Source organism: Pan paniscus, chromosome 18 (genome assembly GCF_029289425.2).
Source record: "Pan paniscus chromosome 18, NHGRI_mPanPan1-v2.0_pri, whole genome shotgun sequence".
NCBI lineage: Eukaryota > Metazoa > Chordata > Mammalia > Primates > Hominidae > Pan > Pan paniscus.
The window spans coordinates 59,807,974-59,832,702 of NC_073267.2; the positions used below are offsets into that span (position 1 = coordinate 59,807,974).

The following is a 24,729-nucleotide window of genomic DNA, read 5'->3' on the forward strand; positions in this document are numbered from 1 at the left end:
TCCATAATGGCTATACTAATTTACATTTCCACCAACAGTATATACAATTTCCCTTTCTCTACCACATTCTTGCCAGCTTTTTTTTTTTTTTTTGTCTTTTGATAACAGGCATTCTAATTGGGGTGGGGTGATTTTGACTTGCATTTCTCTGATTATTAGTGATGGTGAGCATTTTTTCATATACCTGTTGGCCATTTGAATGTCTTCTTTTAATTAAGTCATTTCTTTTAAGGTGACATCATTAACCTACATTCTGGCCTTACGTTGCAAGAAAAACTCTAAGGCAGCCATGACATTTTACAGTCATACCTTGTAAATTGCAATGGAATACCCAATACCTATTCACTCCTTTCGGACAAGCAGTGAAGTAATGAACAAGTTATTTAAATATAAAGACTAGATGTAATTTTTCTCAAACACCAAAAAAGAAGAGAGATCAGTAAGTTCTTTTTTTTTTTTTAGAAAAGATCTCATTCTGTTGCCCAGGCTGGAGTGCAATGGTGCTATCACAGCTCACTGTAGCCTCAACCTTTTGGGCTCAAGTGATCCTTCCACCTCAGTCTCTGGAGCTGGGACTACAGGTGTGTGCAAACACACTAGGATAATTTTTATTTTTTTGTAGAGATGGGGTCTCACTATGTTGCCCAGGCTGGTCTTAAACTCCTGGCCTCAACTGATCCTCCCACCTCAGCCTACCAAAGTGTTGGGATTACAGGTGTGAGCTACTATACTCGGTTAACTTCTGATCTTAACTGCAAACCTGAACAGGCATTGAATACAGATTACATTAGAGAAAAATTATTTACAATGTGTTCTGGGTTGACTTAAGTTCAATACAATGAAAGAAAGTCCACTGTAAAAATGTATGATCTACAACCATAAACCCTTTGCAAATAATGGAAATATCTTTGAGCTGAAAATTTAAACTCTGAGTAAAGAGAGATATCAAAATAAATATATTTTATTTATTTATTTATTTATTTATTTATTTATTGAGACGGAATCTTGCTCTGTCACCCAGGCTGGAGTGCAGTGGCGCAATCTCGGCTCACTGCAAGCTCCACCTCCCGGGTTCACACCATTCTCCTGCCTCAGCCTCCCAAGTAGCTGGGACTACAGGCGCCCATCACCATGCCCGGCAAATTTTTTTTTTTTTTTTTTTTTTTTTTAAGTACAGATGGGGTTTCACCATGTTAGCCAGGATGGTCTCAATCTCCTGAACTCGTGATCTGCCCGCCTCGGCCTCCCAAAGTGCTGGGACTACAGGCGTGAGCCACCACACCCGGCCCAAAATAAATATTTTAATAAAGATTGAGTTATTCTTTTCCCTTTTAAGAACTCAACAGTAGCTTAATCTAGGCACTGAAATTTTTAGAACCAATTTTTGCATTTAAAAGAAGGCCATAATTCCTATTTATGGTGTTTTATTTTTTCTCCCATACTTAATAATTGCTAAACATTCGTGGCATGATAAGCATTGTACAAATACACAGAAGGTATTTCCATCTATTAGCAAAGTGGAAATATCTGTATTGTTTATTCCTGGCTTAAAGTTTTAACATCAGAAATTACTTTAGAGACAGAAATTTGTCATTAAAAGTATTATGTAACACCCTTCAAGTTGCCAGGGAAACAAACCAAATAAAGAATATCTAAAAGTTAGCCTCTTGGAGTACTTCTGCTGCCAGGCAAAATATTTATCATTCACTTTAAAATCAAGTATGTTTGGAGTTAGGCACAAATGTGGTTTGGATCCTACACATCTACCATTTTAATTTCTATGTTATAAAAATATTGGAAAAACATTTACCTCTGCAATTGTCTCATCAGTTGATTCAAAGCTTCTTGAAGGGGTGTCTGTTCTACTTCTAAATCAAAGAAGAAGGGAAAAGAGTATTTTAAAAAGGAGTATTCTAGAGAGTATTATTTACTATATCATTTTCTACAACCATTATTAAATATCTCATACAGAAATTCCATTTATCTTAAAAATATATTGAAGTTTGAGAGTATCAATCCAAAATTGAAGCTAATTTAAAGCTCTTATGCAGTTTGAGAGAAAAAACTTAAAAATTCAATCACAAAGCTCCAACTTAGAAGCTAAAACCCCACCATTTTCCTGAGCTATAATAATTTCAGCCTCCTCATTCAGGATAGTTAATTCAGAGTTATTCCAACCTTCTTGTTTGGCTAAAGAGCTTGTGAGAGGCTTCTCAGGGGGCAAGTCTAATCTCACAGGGGCGTGACACTGGAGGTCTTTTTCTGCCTCATTCTCCACCCGGTCTCGATCTCGCTTCTTTTTATCCTCCTAAATGGAACAAAGGGAGATAATTTAGAAATATTTCAGAACCAATATTTTTAAATACATAAATCATTTTAAGGGGTAAAAAGACATCACTGTAAAGAAAATATTCTTAATAACAAGCTCAATGTACTTTACTGCCATCTACTGGAAAAGGAGAGAATAATACGTTCACGAAGGAAAAAACAAAGGGGGTCTCTATGCCAGAAATAACCAGTTAGAAAAACAATACTATCCAAAAAAGCAACATAGTGTATATAGAAATAAATCTAATAAAAGATACCCAAAACCTTTTGGGAAAAACTGTGAAACATTACTGAAGGTCAGAGAAGGCCTGAATAAAGGAGATATACTATGTTCATGAATTCAGAGTCAATCCTCTCTCAAGTTATCAATACATTCGACGTAATGCCAATCGGAATTTAAAAACAAAAATTTCCATGGAATTCAACAAGCCAATTGCATTAATTTACCTCGAAGAGTGAACGATTAAGAACACAATAGTTTTGAAAAAGGTCAGAGTAAGATGATACGTCTTACCAGATATTATTTGTATAACGTGATAATAAGACAATGTGGGTCTGACACACAGACAAATAAGCCAACAGAAGAGATCAGAGCCCAGAAACAGACCCATGTACATAGAATAATCTCAGTATATCACAGAGGTGACATTATAAGTCAATGACAAAAGGGTGGTGCTGAGACAACTGTTACCTGAAAAGAGAAAATAGAATTTGAGCTCTACTTCATGCCATACACAAAAGTGAATTCCAGATAAAGACTTAAATGTACAAAGCAAAGCTTCAGAACTTCAGATAAAAGTAAAGCATCTTTAAGACCCAAGAGTAGAAAAAGACTTTCTTAAAAAGATATAAAATGAATAAATTTTAAAGGAAAACCTTGATAAATTTGATATTAAGTTGATAAATTTTGGTACCTCAACAAAATCCATGAACCAAGTTAAAAATCTAACGATAGACTGAGATAAAGTACTTGAAACACAACTTATAAAACATTAAGAAAGATTCCATAAAGAACATCTATAAATCTATGCAAAAAGGCAAAAAATCCAAAAAAGAAATAGATAAGTGATATCACAGGTAACTCACAGAATAAGAAATGTGAAATGTTGAGAACCTGAGAACTAGCTCAAGCTCCCTAGAACTTGGGTAATTATAGATTTAAAAACTAGAAGGCATTTCGCCTCTCTTTGGCAACATTTGTCTGAAATGTCAAGTTTTGATAAAAATGTAGAGAAATGGGATTTTCATACCTTGCAATTGGGTGAATAGGAACAATCCTTAGCAGAGCAATTAGCAATATCTAGCAAAGCTAGCAAAGCCTTTAACCTACTTCTCAACTGCTACTCTCTGTGCATATACCAGAGAAATTTCCTGTCGTATGGTCTACATGGAGACTTGTATGAGATTACTGCAGCATTGTTTAAAATAGTAAAAAATAGGAATAATCCAATGCCTATTAAAAGGAAAATAGATTAATAAATTGTGTCATATTTACATAACAGGTAATGTAAATGAGCTAAAATTGTATTGTATCAACATGCATAACATTCAGAAACAATGTCTGGAGAAAAGTTGCAGAACAATTACTGTTACAAGCTAAGTATGAAAATGTGTAAGCATACATTGTTTACAGATGTATGCAGAACTTGTAATTATAAAAACATGCATGTGATATACACCAAATTCAGTACAGTGGTTCTATCAGAAGGAAAGACAGAAATGGGACTCTGAAAGGGTATAAGGGATCTCTGTCTGCCCTCTTCTTTCCTTAGGGGAAAAATATATATATATATATATACACACACACACACACACACACACATATATATATGGCTAAATGTTGAGATCTGCTAAAGCGGGATGGTTGGTATCAAGATGGTAGTTTTATTATTCTCTGTACTCTGCATTTTTAAAATTTAAATTTTGAAGTAAAATTGTCCAACAATGCCCATTTTATGCTCATCAAATCAAGATTCTCAACAGGATCTTATGGACTCAAAAAGCTATTTTCTTGGCCTATGCCCTATTTTTTATTTCTAGTATCTACAGCAATGGTTCTCAAAGCATGGTCACCAGACTGGCAGCATCAGGATTATTTAGGATTTTGCAAGAAACAAAAATTTTGTTTTGCAAGAAACAAAAATTTTGTTTTGCAAGAAACAAAAATTTTGTTTTGCAAGAAACAAAAATTTTGTTTTGCAAGAAACAAAAATTCTTGTGGTTCGCAAGCTTTAGTGTGCATTAGAATCACCTGAAGGTCTCATTAAAAACACAGATGGCTGGGCCTTGTCCCCAGAATTACTGATCTGCAGGTATGGGGTAGAGACTGAGAATTTGTACTTTCTAACAAGTTTCCAGGCCATGTGGGTGTTGCTGGTACAGGGACCACACTTTGAGAATCACTGATCTAGAGCTCTGCACTCTATTTTCAGAATCCAAAGCACCTAATACAGAATATATGGTTGTTTTAAAAGTTCCAGAGAGCAGTTATAAACTGAACTCATGCTTGATCCCAGCTACCACTGTTAGTTGATTAATGTATTTTTACCACCTCACAACATATTCTGTTGCAGTAATTCTTAACTTTGGAAAATTTTAAATCCTTCGTCCAGAAATACTGGTATGGATCTTGGTAGGCTGGCAAGTTTAGAAGATCCATTCTATGAAATAACAGCCACAGAGACACAGATTCCTTCCTATTAAATGTGACCTGTGAAGAAGAGACAGCTTGAGAGGCAGTATGCATTCTCCCAGGTAGAAAAAACTCATCCAGTGCCAGTGCCAAGAGTCTAGAACTGGGGCCAGCAAACTTTTTGGTCAACGACCAAACTGGGCCAAGTGCAGTGGCTCATGCCTGTAATCCCAGAGCTTTGGGAGGCTGAGGCAGGTGTACCACTTGAGGCCAGGAGTTTGAGACCAGCCTGGCCAACAAAGCGAAACTCCATCTCTACTAAAAATACAAAAATCAGCTGCGGGTGGTGGTGCATGCCTGTAATCCCAGCTACTTGGGAGGCTGAGGCAGGAGAATCGCTTGAACCCGTAGGTAGAGGTTGCAGTGAGCCAAGAACGCATCACTGCACTACAGCCTGGGCGACAGAACAAGACTCTGTCTCAAAAACAAAACAAATCAAAACAAAACAAAAACCAAAAATGGCCAAACTGTAAACATTTAGGCTTTGTGGCCCATTAAGTTCTGTCACAACTACTAAACTCTGCTTTTGTATTACAGTATGTGTTGTAGTATGAAAACCACCACAGATAAAATGTAAATGAATTAATTTGGTTGTGTTTCAATAAAAATTTATTTACAAAAACTGTTGGCCAACTTGCTAACCTATGCTCTAAGAGTCCAGCTTCACCCTTAAAACACTCTGCTGGCTGGATGCGGTGGCTCACCCGTCATCCCAGAACTTTGGGAGGCCGAGGTGGGTGGATCACTTGAGCTCAGGAGTTCGAGGCCAGCCTAGGCAACATAGCGAAATCCCGTCTCTACAAAAAATACAAAAATTAGCCAGGAGTTTTGGTGTGCACTTGTAGTCCCAGCTACTTGGGAGGCTGAGGTAGGAGCATGGCTTGAGCCCCAGGAGATGGAGGTTGCGGTAAGTCGAGATTGCACCACTGCACTCTAGCCTGGGCAACAGAGCCAGATCCTGTCTCAAAAAAAAAAAAAAAAAAAAAGAACAAAAAGAATAAAGTAAAAAACCACTCTGTGACCTTAGGCAATTCATTTACTCTCATCAGACCTCTTTACCACATGCAAGATGGAGATTTAACTATTATTATTTATCTTACAGAGTTGATAAGATGGTCAATCATAAACTGGCCAAGTGGAAAAAGTACCAAAGGAGGGTATAATGTTTCTGAACTACCCCTACCTAGTATCTTTACCTAGTTATCCTGGTCTACCGTAACCACTTTATCATTCAGTAAAGCAAAAAGTCTTTGGGGCTAGGGAGTCCAAAAGAAAAAAAGAATATAAAAACATATGCTTGGAAACTACCCTAAACTGAATAGAGATATCGTAGCATGTTATTTCCAGACTGAGAATCAGGAGATCTAGCTTCTAGTTCACCAGCATATGACTTTTAACAAGTTACCCCACTGTTTTAGTCTCAGTTTCCCATCTGTACAACACAAGGCTGTGATCTCTACAGGTCTCTCTCCACCTAAAATTCTGATTCCAACCTTTACATTTTCTTTTTCATAATTCAGAGTATGTTGTAGAATCTTGTTGTGAATGTCACTTATTAAATGAATATAGTTACGTAAAACCATAAGTTAACACAGTTCTGGTTAACAGTAAATTCTGTTAATTACACAGAAAAAACTAAGCAAAAATATTAGTGCCATTTAACTTTAGGTAGTTAAGGAAGAAGAGTTTACAGTTAGTTTATAAAGCGGGTTTAAATTCTGGCCTCGTCACTAGTAGGTGACAAAGCTATGATATGGATAAACTATGTAATCAGCTATGGTGTCACGGATAAACTATATAATTTTTTGGAGTCTAATGTTCTAATCTTTAAAATAGACACAACAATACATACCTCACAGGACTATTTTAAGGATTAAATGTGATAGTTTATGTGAAGTTTTAGCACATTACTTAGCACATGATGGACACTCATTCATTCAATAAATAAAAGAGGCTTTACTGTGTGGCTATATAGTGAAAGAGAAAATATACACAGCCCTACTCTTACGGAGCTCAGAGTGAAACAGCAGAGATGTTCATTAAATAACTCATTCAAAAAACAAACAGGTTTATAACAGCAGAGATGTGCATTAAATAACTCATTAAAAAAAAAAACATGTTTACAACTAATTGATCACAACCAGCTACAGATTTCTTTGTTCCTTCCCCATTCCCACTGTTTCACTTGACTAGTCTTAAAAACAACAACAAAACAGATTTCAAGGACAGAATAACTTTTGGGTGAAAATAATTTAGACTGGACAAGTGTGGGAAGGTTTCCATGAGGAAGTAACATCTGAGCTGAGATCTGAAGGAGAAAGAATCTAGCTAGGTTGGGGGTGGAGGTAGGTGTGTGGGAACAGCATTCCAGGCAGAGGAAACATCTTGTATGCATGAAGATCTGAGGCAGGAGAAAGGAAGAGGGGCTATTTCCATTAACTACAAACACATTTACTTTCTTCTGACTAGATTCTAATTTGCCCACAACTTGATGGCAAGTTATTTTATTAATCTGTGTGTAATGCTTTTAAAGCAAATCTTTGCTCAGATTATTAGGATTTAACACTCACCGAACCACATTATTCACTCAACAAATGACATTTGCCTGTTCTACTGGAGCTCCCTCTGGACAGGGGTCCTTGTCTTATTCAGCTCCATACCTGCAAGCTCAGCAAATGCCTAACACATAATACTTGCTAAGTATTTGCAGAAGTAATTAATCATAGGAGACAGCATGAAATAGGAACACAAAAGCATGCAAATTAACAGCTAAAGTCCTTAGTAATAAGTACTGTCCTTCAGGTTGGTTACTTTTGGAGGATATATACACATACATATATTCAAGTGATGCTCCAATATGCAAAAAAAAATGTAGAGTTCCCTTTTAACAGCTGATTTTAGAATCCAATGAAAAATGTTTCATTACCTGGCAGCTGCACATCATTTTTGGCCCTAGGCTGAAAACAGCATTTGCTACACACGTTAGCCATTAGCTCTATGATGCTTTCCCCTGGCTGCCCGCGGCAGAATGACGCATACCTTTCCCTGGACTCCTGGAACAAGTTAGTCAAACCTCCCTTAGGATTTACCAGGTCGTGAGGTTTATTTATACTTTCATGTCTGATTCCTGGGTCCAACTTTGAGCTCCTGTAGGATTTTATTTATTTATTTACCTATCTTAATCACTGGAGCCTAGTACAGTCTGGCCAGATAATAGGTGTCAGGTAAATATTTGTTGAATAAAGAAACAGATAAACAGCCTTCTATCAGAGGAGCAATGCTACTCATAGGCCCCTTTTCTGAGTTCTTCCTTCCTTGGGAAGGTCTTTTGGGGTTGAGACGACTGCCTCAGGAGGGACACACACAGACCAATGCTGAGAAAGGGGGAGGGTTTTCTGCCAAGGCAGATAAGCCACAACAGCCCAGAGATCCCAGGTGTGACAGATGGCACAAGTCAATGAACTGTGTTTTGCCAGAATTCTCACTTTGCTTAATACAATTAGTCACTGCTCCTCTCTAGTTAAAAGCTACCTCATACTCTGTGGCTCAGTTAAATCAGCAATACAAGATACTAACAGCACCTACCTCACAGAATTATTTCTAAGGATCAAAATAGTAAATATACACAAAGAATTTAGAATAGTGTCTGGCAGACAGTAAACACTCGGATGTTAGTTATGAGTCTGCCTCCACTGTTGGACTTAGTATAGATAGTGCTTTAATAAAATAGGTATTTACTGGAATTTACTGTAATTTTCATTAAAGTTTTACTTAATTTTAGCTTTATATATAATAACATCCTATATGTGTTAATGCTTTTGAGTAAAAAAATTTTTTTAATGACTACTATCTTTCTCATTTTATTCTGATAACATTCCTAAGCAATGTGACTGGCCTAACTTCTTTCAGCAACTAAACCAGAAGTCGACCTACAAAGCTATTAAGACATCATTTGGGTTAGGACTATGTTCTTCAGAACAGCAAGTGAGTTTCAATAAAGGAATTGAGACCACTCGTCTGCGCTATTTCAATAAAAAGCTTTCTATGCAGGTCTCCTTACAGTTTCCACTCTCTCCATTCAATATTTGTTAGATACTGTTACCAGATTTATGTTACTAACACTCAGCTTTTATCATTCTTCCACTCAAAGTTTTTGACTTCCCACTGACTACATACTGAAGCTCAAACTCCTTACTCTGCCATCTCAGCTGCCTTTCAGATCTTACCCTATCCTCCCCTCCATGCATTCTGTGTTTAAAAAGAGACTTACTTTATGTCCCCTATACACATCTCCTTCTTGCCCATTTCTGAGCTAATCCTCTAACAACAGCTCCATAATCCTCTGGTGTGTGGGCTTCCTGACCTCCACGTCTCTACGCAGTGGCCTATCATTCTATTCAGGGATCATCATCTAAAGTCAGCACATAAATAAAAATTGGGTTGTCAAATCACCTTGGAAAATACCTGAAGTAGCCCATTAAGTACAATACTCATGACTTACAATCTTAGAATACTTCTACTGAACTACCATAAATACTTCTACTGAACTACCATAAAAAGAGCCATTTCTCTCAGGGCATATAGTTGACCCCATGTTAACTGAACATATAGTGTTACATCACTGTATTTTGATTTCTAAAGCCCAACTCAAATGCTGCTTCTTGAGAAAAGTCTTCTGTGATTTCCCCCAGCTCCATGTACTCTCAGGAGCCTCAGAACTAGAACCCTGCCTCTGTTAGGGCACTGACTTTATTTCCCCATGTGCTGTGGGCAGAGGTTGGTGCCTACTTTAACAACTCTTTCAGATTAAAGACCTCTTAAGGGCAGAATTTGAGTTATTGTTCTGGCATTAACTGTGAGACTTTGGTAAAGTTACTTAACCTCCCTGAGCCTCAATTTTCTCATTAATAAAAGAGGAGATAGTATGATCCAGTAATTCTATTTGTGGGTGTGTATCCAAAAGAAGTGAAAGTAGGGGTCTTGAAGAGAACTTTGTACAACTCATGTTCCTCGCAGCATTATTCATAACAGCCAAAAGGTGGAAGCAAACCACATGTCCACTGACTGATAAATAAATAAAATGTGGTATATCCATACAATGGAGTAGCAATTAGCCTTAGAAGGGAAGGACATTCCAACACGTGCTACAACAGACGAACCTTGAGGACATTGTGCTAAATGATATAGGACAGCTACAAAAAGACAAATACTGTATCATTCCACTTATGAAAGCAGTCAAATTCACAGAGACAGAAAGTGGAATGATGGTCGCCGAGGTCTGAGGAGAGGGAGAAAGGAAAATGCGGAGTTGTTAATAGGTACGAAAAAGTTCTGGAAAATAGTTGCACAAAAATGTAAATACACTTAACACTACTGAACTGCACACTTAAAAATAATTAAAATGGTAAATTTTATGCTATGTGTATTGAACCACAATCCAACAAAATAGAGACAGAACACCAGTCTCACAGGATTACAGTAAGGAGTATAGTAGGATGATGTACATAAAGCGCTCAGCACAGAACCTAGGATGTACTATATGCCTGATAAGTAGCAGTTGTTATTTGTAAAACGTTACGTGTAGTTTTTTCGTGTTATAATCATAATGGGTGTGTATATGGTTATTTCCTCTACTGTGATTTTAGAAATACTTCTGTAATTTTTATAAATCATTTTATCAAGTTAACAGCCTCACAGAATTTTACCTATTGCATCTTAGTTTTACTTAACTATCCTCTTGTGTATGTATGACTAGATCAGATGGCATGAGCATTTTTTATGGCTGTTATTTTATTTTTTACATAACATGGGAAAATATAAGACTGAACATTTAGGAAAGGAAAACTAATGTTTTAAGAGTCATGCCAGCAGGCAAATTCTTTATCAACTGCTCAGCATCAGAATGTTTAAGGAATAAGAAAATTCATCACTTTCATAGGGGTGGTGTCTGGTGGAAACCAAAGCACGTTGTACCCCTAATGCTTTGGTCGGCATTAAATACCACTGCTGTACAGGGAGAAATACTGCTGATCCTACCCGCTGGGGCATTTTAAACTAATATAGTTAGAGCCTTCCTACTCAAAACAAGAAAATCACTTAACTGAGGCACTTTTGAAAAATTGTAAGGCTTTACGTAGTGTGTGTGTGTGTGTGCGCGCGCGTGCGCGCTTCCCCCAACTTTATCTTATTTTCCTAAGTAACAGATTCCTAATTTTTAGCAAGGTACATTACCCCCATTCACTCCCCGCAACTAAAATGCCAGACATGGTAGCTCACACTTGTAATCCTAGTACTTTTGGGAGGCTGAGGTGAAAGGATCACCTGACCCCAGAAGTTTGGGACCAGCCTGGACAACATAGCAAGACCCCATCTTTACAAAAGAATGTTTTTGAAAAAATTAGCTGGGTGTGGTGATACATGCCTGTAGTCCCAGCTACTCGGGAGACTGAGGTGAGAGGATCACTTAAGTCCAGGAGTTTGAAGCTGCAGTGGACCATGATTGCACCACTGCATTCTGCCCTGGGCGACAACATGGGATCCTATCTCAAAAAGGAAAAAAAAAAAGACAACATTTTCCGGTCTCCCTAGCAGCTAAGGTGACTACGTGATTAGGTTCTGGTTAGTAAAACATAAGCAGAAGTTATGTATGCCTTTCAGAAAAATGTTTTGAAAAGAAAAGGACATCCTTTGTCCTCCATCCAGCTGCATGGAACTGAGAGAAGAGTCGCCAGTCCCTCAGAATCATACATACTCTAGCCCTTCTTTCTCCCAAGAAGAGATCACAGCAACTACTATTCCTAAAACTCCCTGGACATCCAGAACACAGCTCACAGAGGCATCTCTAAGGTCTCCCTCCCTACATAACACTAGCAAAAAGAATCTCTCCCTGCTTCCCTGGTCTAGCCTGGAAAAAAAGAATGACCCAAACAGTCCCTACAGAACCAGTGACACCCCAGAGGATCTGAAGTCTCTAGCCCTGAATGTGAAATAGAAACCATCCCCCTACCTGTCCTATTCTGAGAGGTGTGTCCAGAAGAGACTGTGGATATGAACCCATTTTAGGTTGCAATGACATCAAAATACAATGGGACTAATGATCTTTAGAGCCACAGTCAAGAAACGATAGAGTGGCTGGAACACAGCGGGGAGAACACTTCTAAGAACCCATCCTGAAGATATTCTTACACGAGTGTACAAAGATGTGTGTACAATGAGGCTCACTGCAGTATTACATGTAAGATTTAAAAGTAATAATCATAAGTATGGTATATCCATATAACTAAATACTATGTAATCGATATGAAGAATAAGATAACGAATAAAACAAGAAATGAAGAATATTAATGTATCAATGGGATTATGGTGGTAACTGCCAGAACAAAAACCAGAGTGGTTCAAAGTGGTTACCTCAACTTTTGTTAAACAAGACGATGGCCAGAACAAAGAGCACATAAGAGACAAAGGTTGATAAGCCACGGCAACACACTTGGGAGACGGAAGGCAAATGGGGTGATTTGCAGAACAGAGAAAGCAAGATACTCCCGTATGCAGAGAGGTGGACACCTTTGAAAAAAGCCTAAATTCCAGAACCCTGGAAAAGCTCAGAACTGGGGGAGGCAGGGAACCTGAGAGTCTCCAAATCTCGAGACGAGCCAAAAGTGAGGAGAAATGCCAGACTCAGAAAACTGGGTGGTAAGACCTTCAGCCCCTGCCCCACAGTTGGCTCCAGAAACACGGATAAAACTGGCAAAATCCATCTCCTAGGAGAGGAGGATTTTTCTCTGGAGAAACTAAAAATCCCAGAGAAAACATCTGTAAGGTACAGACATTGGGGCATTCTTCACCAAAATGACCGAGTCCCTGTTAGTCACTCTACAATAAAGTCCATCAACTGACAAACTCTGTCTACGTACGAAGCATTTAATCAGCTTTGTACAAACTGCAAAAGCTCAGCAGACAACTAAAGGATGCTTTCAACAGAAAACAGAGACAGACAAATAAATGGAAGAATTTGGGAGAGAGAGACAGGGCAGGGAGCAAAAGAAAACTTAGAAGAAAAAAACAGGAAAAAACTTCGATTAATATCCTCAGAGAAAGAAAAGAATATACTGCATCTAAAACCAAGAACAGGGTGCTAATTCAAAAAGGACAGTTAGAGAACAAGAAAAAATTCTTGGAAATTCAAGGTATAAGATCTGAAATAAATCTGGAAAAGTCAGAAATTTTAGGGATGTTCCCTGAAGGAAGAACCCTCCCCCGCCCCACACACACCCAGAAAAAATATGAGAAAAACATAAGAAAATTAGAGGATCAGTTCAGGAGTCTAATATCTAAAGGGCAGGAGTTCCAGAAACCAAGAAAAGAAAAAATGGAGGGAAAGAAATGAACACAGGAATACTTCAAGCACACAGCTCTGAACTGAAGGCACAAGTATTCATTGTGAAATGTCAGAACACTGAAGATAAGGGGGAAGATCCTAAAAATTTCAAGTTAGCAAATACTGGTCATATGCAAAGGACTAAGAATCAGAATGGCAACAGACTTCTCAACAGCAAATTTAGAAGCCAGAAAACAACAAAGCAATGCCTTCAAAAGTCTGAAAGAAAATAATTTTCAATCTAAACAAGTCAAACCATCAACCTGTATGAGGGCAGAATACAGATTTTCAAACATGTTAGAACTTATAAAATCTACCCCGTGTATGCTTTCTTAGGACGTTCCTAGAGTTAAGAGTCCACCAGAACAAGGGAATGAACCAAGAAAGAGGAAGGCATGAGATCCAGGAAGCAGGTGAAGGAGAGTCCCAGGAGGCCTTGACAGCAACTAATTCAGCCTCCAGGAGACAGAGAGCTGTAAAATAAATGTCTCCAGAGGAAAATAAAAAAGGAAGTAAAGAACTCAAATGAGTTTCATAAATCTTAGAGTTTGGGAAGAATTATTAAGCAATAACCAAACAAATGAAAGCAATGATCTAACTAGTTAGGATCAGATCTATATTTGCATACTATACTTGCCTACAATCACTTTAATATTGATTTAACCAATAATTGTGATGTAGCTATACCTTGAGCAAGGGAAACTGAATTCTCATCTTCCATAACATGATGTCGGTAGAAGATATGAACTGCTAAATCAGTAAATAGCAATATAAACCTTTATTTTGAAATAGAAATAAGTAGGCAAGGAAAAATACCTAAAAAGTGTCCAGAGTGGAGCAGCAGACTGCTTTGTGTCAAAAAGCTGTGTAGTACTCTTGACTTTTAAAAATCATCTTCACGAATTACTTTACTACTATTAATTAAAAAAAAAAACAACTGGTTACCTCTGAAGAGGGAGTCTATGTGAAGGACTGGGGTGAGGAAAACTTTTTCCATTTTGTGTACTTTTGCACCACATGAACTACTTTTAAAAAATCAAATGCATATATGGGTTTTATAATTTAAGGAAGAAAACAAAACATTACTCCTACCTAGCCAAAGGTAATAAAAACTGGGACAAAAGGGAAGGAATAGACTTAAGAAATCCCCAAAATAAGATCTCTAAGACTTGGTGACTTAGCAATGTGTTCAATCACATGGAAGAGAAAGCTCCTCTTGTATATATAAACATAAGAAAAATTATATAACTAACCTATGAAAATTTACCTTCACAATAATTGATTTAATAAGTCGTTCAGTGGCAGGTTAAATTTGGAAAGTTAATAACAGTAATAACAATGTTGTTATTATTATTAGAGACAGAGTCTCGTATTATTGCCCAGGCTGGAGTGCAGTGGTGTGATCATACCTCACTGTACCTCAAACTCCTGGGCTCAAGGGATCCTCCCACCTCAGCCTCCTGAATAGCTGGGACACAGGTGCACACCACCAGGCTCTGGAAATTTTTGTAGTTTATTTTGCAGAGGCAGGGCCTTGCTATGTTGCCCAGGCTGGTCTCGAACTTCCAGTCTCAAGCAATCCTCCCACCTCGGCATTCCAAAGTGTTGGGATTACAAGTGTGGGCTACTGGGCCCACCCATTAATTATTATTTTGCCCAGCTTTCAAACCAAGATGGTAGCTACTCATTCTTTTCTGTTAAATGCAAATGGTTAAGAATATCAATCTCCATTACAGGTTTCTGACCAAATTTTCTCAACACACTACAACACTGTTTTAAAAGATTTAAAGTTGCTCATTACAGATTTGGCATTATAATATTTATTTCAGAACAAACTTTAAACCCCAGTAGATCCCACTCACTTTTGAAATGACTATTTTTGACAATCCTCGAACACTGAGGCTTTCTTGAGCATGACTTTTTACCCTGCCTAGATGGAAAAACCATTCTTTGAAGCAGCTCCTCAAAATTTGGACTTAGCTGCTTCCTCACCTGATGTGCGAGTACAATTGCCTAAGAGTATAATTCAAAAACGACTTGCTGAAACTCATAGATGATTCATGTCTCTATTCTGTCCTGCTCCTCCTCAAACGAGCCAGATCTTAGAGGCGTTTGTTTTCCCCAGATACAAAGAAAATAAAATGAGGTTGGCAGCTGGAGGAGGCAGTGCCGTCCGCAAAGCCAAAGCAATGTAACCACTTGTACCTTAACTCTTCTCCGTTTTCTCCCCTTTTCTTCCCCTGGAATCTGCTTCTCTCCTTTCTTTCTCTTTTTCCGCTTTCTGTCCTTGTGTTTGTCATGATCGTTTTTGTCTTCGAAGAGGCTGGAGTCGTGCCCCGAGCTGCCCGTGGAGAGTTCAGTGACTTCGTTCCCTCCTACTTTGAGGACCAGCTTCAAGGGCTTCTCTACATACTCTTAAAAAAAGAAAAGAAAAGAAAAGAAAGGAAAGCGCGTCGATTAAAGTCGGGGCTCTCCAGGGAGTGCTAAGGATGCAGAGCGCGAAGGCGCAGCAAGCCCGAGGCGGCTTTGGGCGCTCCGCGAAGCACCTGTTGAATGACGGACCCCGGCCCGGGGGTGCTGCGGCGCCGCCCGCCCCGAACGCTCCCAGGCCTCCCGGGCCCGCCTCACGTCTCCCCACCAGAGACCCACCGGACCAGGGGGACCCGGGTTCGAATGCCGCCGCCGCACGGGGGGCAGCGCGGCTTCGGGCAGGACGCGCCCCCTTCGCGGGCCTGGGCCTGCCGTGGGAGGGAAGGGCCCTGGGCCGCCCCGGAGCCATTGGGAAAGAGCGGAAGCCCGGCAGAGCCGCTGAGGGCCCGCCGCCCGCACCCCGGCCCCCTCCTCACCCTCGTAGAGGTGTTTGTCCGACTTGTGCTTCTTGTGCTTCTTGCCCATGTCCGACCGGGCCCCGGTGCCCGCCCCCCGCGCCAGGCCCAGGCCGTGCGGCGCCGCTTCCGGTCCGGGCCAGGCGAGCGGAGGGCGGGAGCGGGGCCCGCGAGACCCCGCGCCGCGAGGCAGGGGGGCGGCGCGCGCCGGGCGGCGCGATGCCCCTCTCGAGAAGACGGCGCGCGAGACCCGGCCGGAGCCCGAGAGCGGCGGCGGGGGGGGCGCGCGGCCGGCGCAGAGGCGGGAAAGAAGGCCCGCCGCGCGCACAGGGTGCCGGCGGCTGCGGGTGGCGGCCCCTGGCGACCGGAGGTGGTGCTGCAGCTCGCGGGCCGGGGGCGGGGCCGGGGGCGGGGCCGGGGAGGGATCCACCGCTCAGACTCTTGTCTTTCTTCCTTCCTCCCTTTCCCCTCAATTTGTCTGTCTTGTCTCTGTCTCTGTGTGTCTCTCCCTCCGTCTCCCCTTCCCTCCCTTCTTTTTACTCCCTCTCTCTCTTTCTTTCTCTTTCCCTTCTTCCCTTCCTTCCTCCTTCCTTCCTTCTTCCCTCCTTACTGCCTCCCTTCAAGCCTTCCTTCTCTCTTTTCTTCCTCCCTCATCACCCTTCCTTCTCCTCTTCCCGTCTCCTTCCCTCTTTTTTTCTTTTCTTTTTTTACCCTTCCTCCTTCCCCCACTCTTCCTTTCTTTCCACTTTCCCTTGCTTCTGTTTCTTCCCTTTTACGATATTGACTGAACCCCATACTGGGTGCCAGACCCGGCAAACTCAGCACATTGGTGACTGAAGATTCTAATCTTAAAAAAAACTTATGTGCTGATAGGTGAAGGTTTCCAGATGTTTTGACTGTCTTTACTTCTAGCTGTATGGTGCTTTGTCTGTTTTCAGATAAACTCATAATTATAGTCTCCTCTTAAGAAAGGATCTGTTATCAGTCATTTATACTTTAGTAACAATTTAGGCCCATGAATCACCTCTCCCAGGAAGATTTGTAGCTTTACCTTGAACTTCAGTGGTGAAATTATAGGCTTATATTTTAGGACCCTATTGTTGGTAACTAATAGAAACCAATTTGAATTATTTCAAGTAAACAAAAAGGGATTTATTGGTTTACATGTCTAGAAAGGGCAAGAATAAAGCTTGCCAGAGAGAAGACAGGAACCAAGGATGTAATGCTGTTGACTGGCATGCCAGCTCTCTCTCTCTCTTGTCTCTCTGTATATCGGTCTCCATCTCCCCCCTTCTTTCCTATATGGCTGGAAACATGGCCACCATCTGCTTCTGAGGCCTCTTCTTCTTTTTTTTTTTTTTTTCTCTTTTATTGATCATTCTTGGGTGTTTCTCGCAGAGGGGGATTTGGCAGGGTCACAGGACAATAGTGGAGGGAAGGTCAGCAGATAAACAAGTGAACAAAGTTCTCTGGTTTTCCTAGGCAGAGGACCCTGCGGCCTTCCGCAGTGTTTGTGTCCCTGGGTACTTGAGATTAAGGAGTGGTGGTGACTCTTAACGAACATGCTGCCTTCAAGCATCTGTTTAACAAAGCACATCTTGCACCGCCCTTAATCCATTCAACCCTGAGTGGATACAGCACATGTTTCAGAGAACACAGGGTTGGGGGTAAGGTCACAGATCAACAGGATCCCAAGGCAGAAGAATTTTTCTTAGTACAGAACAAAATGAAAAGTCTCCCATGTCTACCTCTTTCTACACAGACACAGCAACCATCCGATTTCTCAATCTTTTCCTCACCTTTCCCCCCTTTCTATTCCACAAAACCGCCATTGTCTTCATGGCCCGTTCTCAATGAGCTGTTGAGTACACCTCCCAGATGGGGTGGTGGCCGGGCAGAGGAGCTCCTCACTTCCCAGTAGGGGCGGCCGGGCAGAAGCGCCCCTCACCTCCTGGACGGGGCGGCTGGCCGGGCGGGGGGCTGACCCCCCCCACCTCCCTCCCGGACGGGGCGGCTGGCCGGGCGGGGGGCTGACCCCCCACCTCCCTCCCGGACGGGGCGGCTGGCCGGGCAGAGGGGCTCCTCACTTCCCGGTAGGGGCGGCCGGGCAGAGGCACCCCTCACTTCCCCGACGGGGCGGCTGGCCCGGCGGGGGGCTGACCCCCCCACCTCCCTCCTGGAGGGGGCAGCTGGCCGGGCAGAGGGGCTCCTTACTTCCCGGTAGGGGTGGCCGGGCAGAGGCGCCCCTCACCTCCCGGACGGGGCGGCTGGCCGGGCGGGGGGCTGACCCCCCCACCTCCCTCCCGGACGGGGCGGCTGGCCGGGCCGGGGGCTGACCCCCCCACCTCCCTCCCAGACAGAGCGGCTGGCCGGGCAGAGGGGCTCCTCACTTCCCAGTAGGGGCGGCCGGGCAGAGGCGCCCCCCCCACCTCCTGGACAGGGCGGCTGGCCGGGCAGGGGGCTGATCCCCCCACCTCCCTCCCGGACGGGGCGGCTGGCCGGGCGGGGGGCTGACCCCCCCACCTCCCTCCCGGATGGGGCGGCTGGCTGGGAGGGGGGCTGACCCCCCCACTTCCCTCCCGGACGGGGCGGCTGGCCGGGCAGAGGGGCTCCTCACTTCCCAGTAGGGGCGGCCGGGCAGAGGCACCCCTCGCCTCCCGGACGGGGCGGCTGGCCAGGCGGGGGGCTGACCCCCCCACCTCCCTCCCAGACGAGGCGGCTGGCCGGGCAGAGGGGCTCCTCACTTCCCGGTAGGGGCGCCCGGGCAGAGGTGCCCCTCACCTCCCGGACAGGGCGGCTGGCCGGGCGGGGGGCTGACCCCCCCACCTCCCTCCCAGACGAGGAGGGAGGACGCTCCTCACTTCTCAGACGGGGTGGCTGCCGGGCGGAGGGGCTCCTCACTTCTCAGATGGGGCGGTTGCCAGGCAGAGGGTCTCCTCACTTCTCAGACAGGGCGGCCGGGCAGAGACACTCCTCACATCCCGGACGGGGCGGCAGGGCAGAGGTGCTCCCCATATCTCAGACGATGGGCGGCTGAGGCCTCTTCTTTATAGTGTCCTGACCAACTGGGAAAAAGATCTCTTCCTGTCAGCTTCACCTGGAAAACAGTCCCAGGGAAGGATTCTGATTGGCTTGGCTTGTGTCACATGTTTTATGGGACAGGGGATGGGAGATTGATTCGGCCTGGATGCCAAATCTACCCCCTCACCCCCTTGGCCAAGAGAAGTGGAGTCTGTGATTGGCAGCTCCTGCCAGACTTCTATGGTTAGCCAGGGAAGATGAGGTTCTTCTAATGAAGAGAGTTGCTTTTTCATGAAAGCTAAAAGTGTGTGTCTATTATTTCCCTGTAACAAGCCTCTCTGGTGTCCGTGAGGCAGAGATCAGGGTGTGGGAAGAGGGGTTGTGTTGGGGAAGAGACCTTCTGCTGCTCTGAAATCAAGCCAGCAAGGCCCCCTAGGCCCCCTAAGCATAGGGCAAGGCTTGGTTTCAGCTTTTCATCCACTGTCTATAACTTATTTTGCTTTAAGAACCACTATGCCAACTCCCACTGTGGGTCTGGCCTCTATTGTGGCATTGCCTTGCTCCAGGCTCAACCTGTGGGTTTACCTGTCTGCTCCTCATTACCCTGGGTACCTCCTTGGTACTTACAGTGCCTAGCACAGTGACTACTACCGTCCAAATGCCCCTCAGAGGAAAAAGGTCTGGTGAACTCATCCATACTATCAAGTTAGTAATTTCCCTACCCTCTCAAGAGTGATTCTACATAGGTCACAAAGTGGTCACATCAATGGAAAGTGAATAAGAGTACGTAGCAGAAAACACCTCCCAGAAAAATGTTCCTGGAAGTGGAAGCCCAAATTCATCTAGTTTTAAATTCTCAGCACTAATACCATGCCTGGCACATAGAAGGCACCAGAAAATGCTAGTTGAGCTGCACGGTCCTGGTTCGGGCAGACTCCCCCGAGAGATTTCTGCCTGCTGCCATTCATGACCTCCCAGTGAGTGTGGAATGGCCTGGAGACTGGCTTCAGAGCAATAGAATATGGCAAAGATGATGGACGTCACTCCTGTGTTGAGGATACATAAGACTTCAGTCTTGCTTGCTGACTGTCTCTCTTGCCTTCTTGGCTTGCATGTTTTGACGAAGTAAGCTGCCATGCTGGAGAAGCCCATGTGACAAAGACCTGAGGCTGGGCCCCAGTTGACATCCGGCTACAACTGAGGCTATCAGTCCAACAGCCTTGAAGGATTGAATCCTGCCAGCAACTGTGTGAGCTTCAAAGTGGATCCTTCCTCAGTGGAACATTCAGATGAGACCTCAGCCCTGGCTGACATCCTGATCACAGCCCTGTGAGAGTCCCAGAAGCAGAGGCCCCAGTTAAGCTGTGCCCAGACTTCTCCCCCAACAGCCCAACAGCTCTTGAGTGAGTGAGACAGAGCTGACTTGAGTCCTGGGGTCACAGATGCTTACAGGGTCTGTGACTTTGGCCTGTCCTGAGAGGGCTGCCTACCTCTGAACCTTGGAACCAGGGTGAGGTCATTGGGTGTGCTGCTGCAACAGGGTGGTTGTAAGGATGAAAGAAGATAATGTGGTCAGAGCGCCAAGAGTAATGCCTGATATGGTAGATAGTAAATGGTCAATAAATATCAGCTGCTAATACTAACTTTTAAATATTTGTGAATGTCACTTTCCTGCTCAAAACCATCTTGTGGCTCCCTGTCTCACTCGAAGTCAAAGCCAAATCTGCACCTTGGCTTTCAGGGCCGGATCTGGCCCTCATTCTCTTTCCAGCCCCATCCCCCTGCCCCCTCCTCCCTCCTGCCCCAAGCCCCTGCTTCTCTTCCCTGTGTTCAGAACACTCTCCCCTGAGCTCCTGGAGTGGCTCCTGCCCTCATATCACCTTGGTCTCCCCTGTGACCACCTCAGAGAAGCTTCTGGACCACCAATCCACACACCCCTTCCCCTCTTCCCTCAGCCTATGCAATGCCTTGTTTCTCTCCGTTGCACCTACAGCCTCCAAAATTATGTTGAATATCTCTTCCCTATCTGTATGCGTGTCCACCATCTGTCCACTGGCTTCCCAGGTCCCCAAGGTTAGGGACTAGGTCTGTCTCACTCCTGGCTGTGTGCCCCGCACTTAGCACAGAGCTGGGCTCAGCACAGGCCCTGGAGAAATCTTTGTTGGACAAATGAATACATCATAATTACTGTGTTGTGATAATAATTCTCTTCCTCCTTCCTCCCCTTTCTGGTGGAGACACGAGGTGACTGGAGGCCTCCGGAAGAGTCTGTGGAGGAGAAAGCCTGGCCACTGGGGGGTGTGGCGTGCCCAGGAAATCTCTGCGCAGCTCAGCTTGGAGGTGGCCCCTCTTCAGCCTGGCCTCTCTGCTGAGGAGTTGTTGCCCAGGGTGCCTTCAGGCCTTGGTGCTCTGACAGAGAGGACGCTCTGGGACACAGCTGATGTCCTTGCCACCTGACCTTGGGTGGGATGAGGGCTGGGCGAAACTCAGGGGCCTTGGTTCTGGGACACCCACTGGGAACCCTTTATAGCTATTCACCTATAGCCAACAAATGAAAGAGGGCTGCTGGGTGCTGACCTATGATCTGGACAGACTAAAAGCCTCAAACATCAGGGGCTTCTGAGCCCCCTCGCCTCTGTTTGGCTGTACTCCTCAAAGCCCCCTTATGCAGCACTGAGGCAGGATGGGGAACTCCTGAGACGGAGAGAATCCTTGGGCTACTAACTTCTTTTCCTGCTTTCCTTTGTCTGGATCTCAGTTTTCTCCTCTGAGGGATGGGCAGAGCCAGCCCCATGCAGCCTGTGTGGCTGGCATGAGGGTTAGCAAAAGCAAGGAGTGAGAGATGTTCTGGCACAACGCAGGCCTTCCCAAGTGTAATGGGGCAGACGGTAGGTGGGAAAGGGCCGGTTCTCCTGGATACTCCATGGGGATTCCTGCCCTCTGTCCTGGGGTGGGAGGTGGCATCCCCTGAGCCCAGGCCCCCAGCAGCTCCAGCAAGTGCCTCATTTGGCACCAGGAGCAGGTCTGGGCCTTCCTGGTGCCAGCCTGATGCCAGCCTGTGAGTGCTGCTGGGAGAGGCCTCAAGAGGCTGAGGCTGGTTCAGCAGGCAGCTCTGTGGGGAATCAGTGGCCTGGGGTGATTCGCTATGACAGGTTGTTGACAATGCAGCTTCCAGGGTTGCTCACGGTCACTGGCGGAGCAGCCCCAGCTGCTGCCTCTGAGTGAGGAAAAGAGAGAGGCGGTGGATGGCCGCCATCCATGCGGGCATGCCACATGGCCTCTGCCCACACGGTCTCAGAGCTGCTTGCTGGAGGGCAGCGAGCCCAAGCCATGACACTCACGGCTGCCAACCCCAAAAGTCATTTAGCCTCAGAGCCCTTGATCAAATAAGACAGAGGCAACATCAGGACCTTCCTTCCTTCTTTCAGTTCATATTTTGTGTGTGCCTGCTATGTGCTGGGGGGTGCTAGGAACATGGTGGGAGTAAAATAGACACAGCCCTGCCCTTATGGAGAGCACAGTGAGATGCATGTTAGACAGAGAACACAGACAAGTATTTAATCATGGCCATGCTAACGGTTAGAAAGGAAAACAGCAAGCTGCTGTCCGGATAGTGCTCTGACCCAGGCTGAGGGCTCATCCAGGCCTAACCTGGAGGATAAGTCTTGGTTAGGTGCCCTACAAGTGGAACCTGAGGCGTGGATCTGTTGGGGTGGCAATCGGGGAGAAGCTGGGAGAGAATCAGGACGGGGTGGGGAGAAGCAGAGAAAGAGGTGGTCTCAGCCTCAGCCCCCTGCCACAGTGGTGGCGGGGCGAGGGGGGATTGGGAACATCAACTGTCCAGGGAACAGTCCCACCCTGTGGGAGGTGGCTGGCCTTTTGTAGCCCATGTTGGGCAGCGAGGTCTGCCTGATTGTCGCCTATTACAGAGGTGACTCTAGTTTGTCCCAGGGCAATTCTCTGAGGGAGGTGTGCGGCTGCCTTCCATGAGTGGCCAACACTCCCAGCTGCTGGTGATGCCCCTCCAGCAGGATGTCCCTTCAGGAGAGGTGAGCCAAGGGGGCATCAGCTGCATCTACTAAACAGGCAGAGAGGTCAGCATGTGCAAAGGCGAGGGAAAGTTGGGTGCAGTCAGGGAGGAGAGGAGAGCAGGTTTGGAGCAAGAGAGATGATGGGGACTGTGTCTGGAAGAAAGGCTGGGCTGGGCAGAGCTTTTCAAGGCATGGCAGAGATGCTTGATTTTATTTGGGATGCCCATGAAGGCAGTGGACGTGGGTGCATGGCCAGATTGGCAATTTAAGAAGAGCGCTTTGGCTTCTGAATGAAGGAAGAATTGGAGTGGGTTAGGAGACCGGGCAGAGAGACCAGCTTAGAAGTGATGTGGTCTTCAAAGGGGAGATGGGGGTGGCTTGGTCTAGTGTGGATGATGTGGGGATGGTGCAATGGGATAATTCAAGAGTTATGTAGGAGGAAGAACTTAGGAGGGGTTAGGGATGCCTATGCAGAACCCAAGAGGAGAAGCCAAGTAGGAAGGTGAATGCATGTGTCTGGGGCTTGGAAGGGAGGTGAGACCTGAAAATAGATTTTTGGCATAGAGATGTCTTTGGAACCTCAGGAGTGAATGAGACCACCCAGGAGGAGAGAGTAGAGTGATCAGAGAAGATGGAGCCTTGAAGAGCTTCAATATTATCTAACAGGTGAATAAAGGATAAGGAAGCAGCAGAGGAGACTGAGGAGGGGGAGGGAGGCAGGAGGAGAAGCAGGAGAGTAGGACACCCAGCAGGGGAGGACAGAGCACTGGAGCCAGGTGAGGGCAGTGGCGGGCTGAGAGTGTGCAGAGGAAGGAAAGCTGGGCCAGGCTGCAGGGAGCCTCTAAGCACTGGAAGGGCTGGGGGAGGGTGGATCAGACAAGTAGACTTGTACATGCAAGGCCACTGAGGTGATGCTGGAGAGTGGGAGGTGTGATGAGACAGAGATGCAGAAGGGAACACTGAGGCCTTGAATGACAGGCTGTGGGGTGTGGACTTCCCCCTGTAAAGTGGGATAAACCAGATGAAATGGTCTCCTTGGAGAAAGCTGGGCATTTTCCAGGAGCCCCAGGCTGGGGACAGACCATGAGCAGCTCAGAAATGATCCTGCAGGCCCGGGCTCCCGGTCCATCATGATTCCTTGGAGTACTGCCCTGCGGACGGGGCCCAGGATTAAATTCCCTTCACAGAAAGTCACTATGTGTTTGATAAACTCTTATCAGACTGTGGCTGTGGGCTTGTGCCATGTCACCCAGATCTCTAATTTCATAGTCCTGGCTCTGCCAAAGACTGGCTGTGAAACCTGGACATGTCTCTCCCCTATCTCCATCTAAACAGGGCTGCAGAAAGAGGAGGAGTCAGTCAGATGCGCTGACTCATGCCTGTAATCCCAGCACTTTTGGAGGCTGAGGTGGGAGGATTGCTCAAGACTGGCTTGGGCGATGTAGCGAGACCCCA

The 24,729-nt window shown here is 44.9% G+C and overlaps 1 protein-coding gene across 6 annotated transcripts in view; it reads right to left on the bottom strand.

Annotated features, from left to right (window-relative positions):
* Nucleotides 1-16,507, bottom strand: part of BRD7 (bromodomain containing 7) — a 53,955-nt gene extending 37,448 nt beyond the window's left edge. For 2 of the 6 annotated variants that reach the window (XM_055099542.2, XM_034940136.3), the window contains exons 1-4: nucleotides 16,244-16,455; nucleotides 15,603-15,811; nucleotides 2,179-2,308; nucleotides 1,811-1,868 (exon numbers count right to left, since the gene is read on the bottom strand). In XM_055099542.2, coding sequence (XP_054955517.1) covers nucleotides 1,811-1,868; nucleotides 2,179-2,308; nucleotides 15,603-15,811; nucleotides 16,244-16,292 — 446 coding nt within the window. In that variant the 5' untranslated portion in view covers nucleotides 16,293-16,455. Of the gene's footprint in view, nucleotides 1-1,810; nucleotides 1,869-2,178; nucleotides 2,309-15,602; nucleotides 15,812-16,243 lie in introns of all 6 variants that reach the window. The other 4 variants (XM_034940137.4, XM_034940135.4, XM_055099544.2 and 1 more) reach the window with 2 other exon arrangements.
* Between the last annotated feature and the right edge of the window lie 8,222 nt (nucleotides 16,508-24,729).